The sequence below is a fragment of the Macrotis lagotis genome, chromosome 4, assembly GCF_037893015.1.
Source record: "Macrotis lagotis isolate mMagLag1 chromosome 4, bilby.v1.9.chrom.fasta, whole genome shotgun sequence".
Taxonomy (NCBI): Eukaryota; Metazoa; Chordata; class Mammalia; order Peramelemorphia; family Peramelidae; genus Macrotis; species Macrotis lagotis.
The window spans coordinates 184,967,833-184,976,795 of NC_133661.1; the positions used below are offsets into that span (position 1 = coordinate 184,967,833).

At 35.6% G+C, this 8,963-nt stretch overlaps 1 protein-coding gene across 1 annotated transcript; it reads left to right on the forward strand.

Annotated features, from left to right (window-relative positions):
- Nucleotides 1–953: 953 nt before the first annotated feature.
- LOC141520133 (olfactory receptor 10G2-like) lies at nucleotides 954–4,885 on the forward strand. The gene is made up of 2 exons (XM_074231961.1): nucleotides 954–1,517; nucleotides 4,499–4,885. The coding sequence occupies exons 1-2, from the start codon at nucleotides 954–956 to the stop codon at nucleotides 4,883–4,885; spliced, it is 951 nt and encodes a 316-aa protein (XP_074088062.1).
- Nucleotides 4,886–8,963: the final 4,078 nt, after the last annotated feature.

Genomic DNA, 8,963 nt, shown 5'->3' on the forward strand with positions numbered 1-8,963 from the left:
TTTTTTAGTTCAAGCTATGTATATTAAATGAAGAAATTGGAAATTGGAAACACTTCTTCAATTTTGTTTTAAACTTGACTTTTCAAGTTAAATAAAGGATAAACCTAGCCCTCTGCGGTATTTATTCATACAAGTCCTTTGTCTAGTTCTGAATTCATATTCACAAGGTAGAAAAGATAGTAATCATTAAGATAACAATTGGGGTCAGGATAGAAGTATTCTCCCCCTATTTGTTACATATCAACTCAAATACTTCTATTTGTTCCCTTTTACCTCTAACTTGCCATTTCTTACTCTTCCATTAAAGCATATTCTTATTCCATGATCTCCACCCCTCTTCCTCTGTTATATATCTTCCAATGCTAAAGATATTTAGTCCATTAACAACTAACCATGCTATAGAGAGGTTATCTTGTAAAATTGCTATTGTTCTATTATGACTAACATGAAGATTCAGTGTGCTCTAAATGGGGAAGAAACCATAAACTAGGAATCAGGACTAGGAACTAGAAATCAATAAACTAGTAATCAGAAAACCTGAGTTTTCATCCTTGCTTAATCATTTCATATTTATGTGTCATAGGGTAAGTCACATAAACCTCATCTATTTAATGAGGAGATCAAACTAGACGAGTGACATTTATAATATTTCCAACTATAAGTCTATGATGGCAAGGAGGAGGTTAAAATATTTAAACAACCTGAATCTGTTTCTGCAACTTCAAAAAATAAAAATAAATTTAAAAAAAAAGACTGAACTAGTACTTTTCAGTTCAAATATTCTATGATTTTATCATACTGATATAGAAGAGAGCATGGTCTCCCTATCTCATGTCTCCTAAAACAACTTCTCCTTCATCATCTTTGCCACTCCTCCCAAGATAATCTTCCCACTTCATTGTTTTGTACGATTTTTGAATCATTATACCATTCCTTCTCAGGAAATATAAAACATGGAAAAAGTCAAAAATAACTCAATGGAAACCAAAATGACTGATTTCATTCTCTTGGGATTATCTCACCCACCAAATCTGAGAATATTCCTCTTCCTGATCTTCTTAGTCATTTATATCTTCACACAATTGGGGAACATGCTCATCCTGATCACAATTTGGTCTGACCCACAGCTTCATATCCGTCCCATGTATATACTTTTGGGTGTCCTCTCCTTCCTAGACATGTGGCTTTCTACAGTCATTGTTCCACGGATCATCATTAGCTTCACTCCTGCCAGCAAAGTTATTCAGTTTGGAGAATGTGTGGCCCAGCTTTATTCTTTTCACTTCTTGGGAAGCACTCAGTGCTTCCTCTATACCTTAATGGCATATGACAGATACCTGGCAATATGCCGACCTCTACATTACCCTGTACTAATGAATGGACATCTGTGCACAATGCTTGTGACTGGAGCATGGTTGGCTGGCTCTATCCATGGTGCTATCCAAGCCACCCTGACTTTTCGATTGCCTTACTGTGGCCCCAATCAGGTAGATTATTTTTTCTGTGATATCCCTGCAGTACTGAGGTTGGCTTGCTCCAACACCACTATCAATGAGCTGGTGACATTTGTAGACATTGGTGTTGTGGCTGCCAGCTGCTTCCTACTGATCCTACTTTCCTATGCAAACATCGTCTATGCCATCCTACAGATCCGTACAGCAGATGGGAGACGCAAAGCCTTCTCCACCTGTGGCTCACACCTGACTGTGGTTACTGTATATTATGTTCCTTGCATATTCATCTACCTCCGACCTGGCTCCAAAAGCCCCCTGGATGGTGCAGTGGCTGTATTTTACACAGTTGTCACCCCATTGTTGAACCCCATAATTTATACACTGAGGAACAAAGAAGTCAAGTCAGCACTGAGAAAGTTAGCAGGGAGTGGAGGGGCTGCTAAATAGAACAGATAACTATCCATATTCATGCAACTCTCTAACTTTTCTATTTATAAGTAATTTTTGAACTGTGGGCTGTTTTCTCACAGAATCTCAATCTTTAGAGTTCCCATTTACACTGTAGTTATCTTGTATGTAATTACTATTGAAATGTTATCTCTTCTATTAAATCTCTACTATAAACTCCTTGAGGTCATGGACTATGTGTTTCCCTTTCTTTATAACCCAAATACCTAGTATATAGGACACACTTAATAAATTCATCTTGATGAATGATATGGTACAACCCTAATCTGAAGCATCAGTGACAAGTGGTCATCCAGCCTCAATTTGAGCATTTTGAATAATAGATGTCATCCCCTCACCTAGAAGTTCATTCAGTTTTGGAAAACTTGTAATTGTGATCATATTTTTTGTTTTATTGAATTTAAATCTATTTCTCTGTAATTTGCACATTTTTACCTCAGTTCTGCCTCACCTGAGTTCATTCAAATTGCTGATCCCTCTTTCCCAAGATACTCTTTTAAGTACCTGAAGACAGGTATCATGCCTACCTTACCCAAATAAGCCCTCTATTCTTGACTCAAAATGTAATGAATTATTTGCAATATTTGCATTACTGATCCTTGCATGGCATGGGTCTTAGTCATTTTCTTATCCTATTTGCCCTTCTCTGGTAGCACAGCAGTTTTTTAATGTCCTTATTGAATACTAGGAAGCTCAGTACCAAAAACACTGGTTCTGGACACTATATTTATATTAAGATCATCTTAGAGAGCCAGACAGCACCCTAGCTAGAGTGCTAGAAGTGAATTCAACTATTCCTGAAGTATTTCATTCTCCTGAAGGAACTTCAACTCCTAATTCAGACATTTATTGTTTGACCCTAGACAACTCAATTGTCTACTTGCCTCATTTTCCTTATCTGTGGAATAAGAGTAATAATAGCATCATTCTCCCAGGGTGGTTGTGAGGATCAAATGAGATAAAATCTAAAAAGTGCTTTGCAAACAATAAAGTATTATATAAATGCTAGTTACTATTATCATCTTAGCTGTTTTTTTAATGCTATTTGTTCCTTTTCCCTTTTAAATAGCATTTCTTCCTGTTACATGTAAAGACAAATTCTAGTATTCATTTTTTAGTAAAATTTTAAGTTTCAAATTTTCCCCCTCCCTCTTCCCCTATGATGGTAAATAATTTGATATGGGTTTTATTTATATATATATATATATACAATCATGCAAAACATATTTCCATAGAAGTCATGTTATGAAAGATGAAATAGAATGAAAGAAAAAAAAACATGAAAAATAAAAAAAAGTGAAAGTCTGCATTCAGACTCCCTAAGTTCTTTTTCTGAATGTGGATAGCATTTTCCAGCAGGCATCTTTTGGAATTATTAGGGGTTTTTTTTAAACTGAGACATCATATGGCTAATTCATACTGAATTTTAAATCTGCTAAAGCCTTTTTTTCATAAAATATTTTCAGGAGTTGGAGGAGTAAGGGGAATTTACAATACCATTTCTTAGAGTTATGAGAAATATATTTTGCATACTTTAGAATATTATTTTAATGGGGCTGTTTTTTACTACTACTACTACACTTTGTGAAATAATTAATGTAAATATTATATCTATTTTAAAGGCAAAAAAATACAAGATTTACATAAATTATTTATCCACAGGCATACCCCAGTAAATGTCAGATCTATATTATAGTCAGATATTCTGATTTTAAGTCCAGTATACTTAATCTTAGGGTATTAGAGTCAAGGATGAGACTCCATTCAAGGATACTCAAGATATATTATTCAAGGATCAGTTAAAGGACCTGGGAGTATTTTGCAGGGAGAAGAGAAACTGTAAAGAGGGATTAACTTTCTTCAAGTATTTAAAAGGCTAGAAGGTGGTCCTAAGGGAGTGGGCAGTAAATAATTAAACTTTCTCTTCTTTGGTCCAAAAGAAAGATTATGAAGCCATGAGTGAAAGAAGTGGAAAGGCAGATTTAGGTTTGGATTGGACAAGATGGTCTCTGAGGGCTTTGTCAAATCTGATATTTTCTGATCTTGTGAACAGGTTTAAAGCGTTTTATAAACTTTCCTGAAAGTGAGGGAAAAGAGGGAAGTAGAATTACATTCTTTATAAGTGGAAGATGAGCATCAGATTTAATGATGAGTAAGAATAAATATACTGAGAAGCTGCCCAAATTCTGTAACTATTCCCTCCTGAGTACTATAAATTCAAGACAAACTGAACTATTTGCCAATGACTGCTTGAATCTTTCTCTGTGTCACATATATTTCTCAATCCCTAGCTGGACCTCCCTTATTTCAACCTAATTAAATTCTTTCACTCCCTCAAGGCAAGGCCTAACTCAAGAGTCACTTCCTTACTTAAGGTCTTCCCTAAAACTCTCACTCTCATTGGAAATTATGTATTCCTTTTGAGACTTTATGAATTCTATATATCTTCATTATACTGGTTGATAATATAATATATTATAATGCTTCAAGTAATTCAATTTCACTTTTCCAAAATGTTGGAATTTCTGGAAGAGTTCAGTAGTTCCTAGGGATATTGGGATAGAATACTTCCCCAGGTGACCAAACTCGCCTGCACAGATACTCGAATCATTGAGATCCTCATTGTGTCTAACAGTGGGCTGATCTCTGTGGTCTGCTTCATCTTACTGGTGGTCTCCTACGCTGTCATACTGGTATTGCTAAGAAAGCAGATCTCATCAGGCAGGCGCAAGGTCCTGTCAACCTGTGCAGCCAACCTCACAGTCATCACGTTTTTCTTGGGACATCGCATCTTCATCTATTCCGGCTCTTCCACCAGCCTTCCTGAGGACAAAGTGGTATCTGTGTTTTTCACAGCTGTCACCCCACTTCTGAATTCTATCATTTATACCTTGAGGAACGAGAACATGAAAAATGATTTAAATAAGTTAACAGGGAGGAAAGAAGGGAAAGAAGATAAGTGAAAATTATTTCCAACCCTTATGCTATCTGCTTTTCAACCAATTATTCAATATTTATGGAGCAGTTATATGCTAATCACTGAGGGGAATAAAAAAAGGAATGAGATGCATTCTCTGACTTCAATAACTGATATAAACACAAAAATATTATAGTAGAAGGTAATAGATGTTTAGGAAAAGTACAAAATGTTATGAGAGTCTGGAGGCAGAAGAATTCATTTTCTGTTTGGGGAATCAGAGAAGAAAGATTGAAATAATGGGCAGTATTTCAGAGAGCAGTTTACAGAGTTAGAACAATAGTAAGAGTAAAGACCCGGAGGAAAATGGCGGGAGGGGGGGCAATGTGGTATAAAAGGGAAATGATGGTAATGAGAGTGAATAGAAAGCTATTGAACTAGCCAAAATAGGCAACAAATAAGAATCTAAATTTCTGTGGTAACCACTGGAATGGAAAGGGGAGATTTGAATCAAAATATAATGTGATAATCATTGGTTTTTCAGGCCTGGGATAATGAGGGGCCAGATTAGAATCAGTCAGGTGCTCTTCATTTGCACAAAAGGAGCAGAGAGAAACTACATGTATTTTAGGTCAATTCATACTTGCCAATCACAGCAACAACAGAGGCTTTCACTCTAATCACATTAAGAAAAAAGAAAGTGTTTAATGGAAAGAACAATACAAAAGGCAGCTGAAGATCTAAAAGCTCATTCCAGGTCTTTCTCTTAAATTCTGTAACCTTAGGAAGTTATTTACATTCTCATGGCCTTGAATATTGCATTTATAATACAGAAAAAAGTAATATTTATTAATCTATCTATAAATCAAAGTTATGGTAATGCAAAAATAAGATAAGGTAATAAATACAGTGTTTAAGAAATAAAAGCATTATATAACAATAAGCTATTTCTTTGCCCTTGGAGTTGGGGAGACCTTGGTTCAAGTCCTGCCTAAAACACATATTGACTGTGGAATGTGCTAAGACTATAAATTTCAGAGCTGATTTTGATCTGCATTGGTAGAGTTTTATTCATCAGGAGTTCTCTTTACCAATGAAATTACAAATTCAATTCAAAAAATCAATAATTTCATGACATTGGGAACAGTAGATATCTTCTACCTTCTCCCTTTCTTTTTTCTCTTTTACTCTTCATTCCATGTTGAAAGACAAGAGAAAGTATGTGATTCTTTAACTGTCACATCTCGAATAATAATTCTCATCTTGAATTTGCCTAAGAATATGTATTGAATTTGGGCAAGTTGGTGATACAGTGGATAGAGTGCCAGGCCTGGAGTCAGAAAGAACTTAGTGCAAATTCAACCTCACATATTAATAGCTGCATGACCCTAGGCAAGGCATTTACCATTTGTTTCCCTTGGTTTCCTCATTTTACAAATGAGTATAATAATACTCCCAAGGCTATTGTGAGGAGCTAGTAAGATAATACTAATAAAGCACATAATAACTGCTTTATAAATATTAGTTGCCATTATGGATAACAACCATGAAAAAGGATCCAACACTTCCCATTTTGACCAGAGATTCTCTGATAATCATAATGACATTCAATAAATAAAACTCAGTCTTAGTCTTGTGATCATTCCCTACATCAAGAAGTCTAAGTCAGTCTGTCAGTATTTATTAAACACCTACTAAGTACTGGAGTTACAGACCAAAACAAAAGTCAATACTTGCCATGAGGGAGCTTGTAGTTTAATGGGGAAGACAACTTTGTTTTTTATATGGATACAGTTGCCCTTTACATAAATTCACATTATACAAATTTGACTTTATATAAAGTCAGAAATAAACTTGCATTCAAAAAGATCACCTCTGTTAACTTTACTGTATAGCACTTTGCTCACTCTGTTCTATCTTCTCTACTTGGTGCTCTATAGGGTCTCCCATACCTGCACCAGGAAAAAAAACTAAAAAGAGAAAAACCTCCAAGAGAAAACAGAGAAAGCTGTTGCTGGTGTATTGTCTTCCCATCATCTGCATGAGTGTTCTATATGTCTGTCCCTAGCCCCATCATCCATTGTCAGTCTTCTCCTGCTTGCATCCAAGTCCATACCTCAATATGTCAGCCTCCTTATGTCCAAACTTCACCCATATCCCTGTAGGCTTCTACTTTTGGTTCTAGTCAGGACCTACAAGTGCCTGGTTCTGGCCCCTTGCATTCCTCCTTCTACTTTCACAGCTCTGCCCACAGCCCTCTCCTCCTAGAACCATGTGCAGGTCCCTCCCTCCACAGGCAATCTGCTTTCTGCCCCCCTCCATTCCTCAATTCTTTGGACAATTTCACATTACATAAAAATTACTTTTTGAAAGTGATCCTCCTATGTAAAATTTGCAAAGTGATCCTCCTATGTAAAATGGAAACTATCTACAAAAGTCTCATTCAAAAGAACTAGATAGATGAGGATTGTTAGTGAAAAGCCTAAATTATAGAATAATTAGCCATAATGGCATTGAAAAGGTATTGGATTTGGAGTCTTAAGATTTGGATTCAAATATTATCTCCAAAAGTTATTTTATTACCTCTGAAACATCACAATTCACTCTTTCCTCATTTAAAAAATATCAAAAATAAAATGTCTTGCCTATTTCACAAGATGTGTTAGAATATTACAACAAATAATTGCTGTGAAATTACTTAGTATATCAATAGGTACTATACAGGGTGTTACAGAAGTCTTGGTATGGTTTTAAAGGTTTTTAAACTATATAAACTTTAATAGCTTAAAACTGTAATAAGACTTTTGAGACACATTGCACATCAGTAAATTATGCCTTTATGAATGTCTTTGATAATGTTAGAACAGTTCTAATCTAGCAGAAGAACATTATGCACACTAACAACAACATTGGATGATTATCAACTGTGATGGACTTGTTCATTTCAGCAGTACAATAATCAAAGAGAATTTTAAAAGACTTGTGATGGAAAATACCATCCATATCCAGAGAAGGAACTGTAGAGTTTAAAGGAAGAACCAAGCTTATGATCTCCAAAGTTATCTCATGTATTATGTCATTTTTACTCTCTAATGCCTTCTTTCATCCATTTGGATCTGATTCTTCTCTCATAAGATCAATATAGTTCTTTTTTTAACATAGTTATAAATATAGAGCCTATTTCAGATTGCTTTCTATAAAGAGAAGGGAGGAGGCAAGGGAGGGAGAGAGAAAAATGCAAAATTCAAATCACTGCAAAAAAATGATTGCCATTCCCCAATTGACAAATGGTTAAAGGATAAGAAAAGGCAATTTACAGATGAGGAGATCAAAACAATTCATAGTCATATGAAAAAATTGCTCTAAATCATTACTTATTAAAGAAATGCAAATTAAAGCTTCTCTGAGATACAACCTCATACCTCTCAGACTGGAAAGGATAATGATCATTGTTGGAAAGGTCGTGGGAAATCTGGGACACTATTGCATTGTTGGTAGAGCTGTGAATTCATTCAACCTATCTGGAGAAAAATTTGGAACTACACCCAAAGGGCAACAAAAAAAGTGCATACCCTTTGATCCAGCAATACCACTACTGGGTCTATACCCTGAGGAGATGATGAAAAAGCGTAAAAACATCACTTGTACAAAAATATTCATAGCAGCCCTGTTCATGGTGGCAAAGAATTGGAAATCAAGTAAATGTCCTTCAATTGGGGAATGGTTTAGCAAACTGTGGTATATGTATGTCATGGAACACTATTGTTCTATTAGAAACCAGAAAAATCCGGTCTCAGACACTTAATAATTACCTAGATGTGTGGCCTTGGGCAAACCACTTAACCCCATTTTCCTTGCAAAAACCTAAAAAAAAAACCCAGGAAGGATGGAAATTCAGGGAAGCCTGGAGGGATTTGCATGAACTGATGCTGAGTGAGAGGAGCAGAACCAGAAAGATACTGTACACCCTAACAGCAATATGGGGGTGATGATCAACCTTGATGGACTAGCTCATTCCAAAGGTGAATATCATCTGTATCCAGAGAAAGAACTGTTGAGTCTGAAAAAATACCAAGGACTATTAACTTTAATTTAGGGGGAAAAAATTGATATCTTATTGTCTG

Coding starts and splice junctions, on each gene's coding strand:
- LOC141520133 (XM_074231961.1), top strand. CDS start 954: ATGGAAAAAGTCAAAAATAACTCAATGGAAACCAAAATGACTGATTTC. Junction 1,518..4,498: donor TTTTCTGTGATATCCCTGCA/GTACTGAGGTTG, acceptor ATACTTCCCCAG/GTGACCAAACTCGCCTGCAC.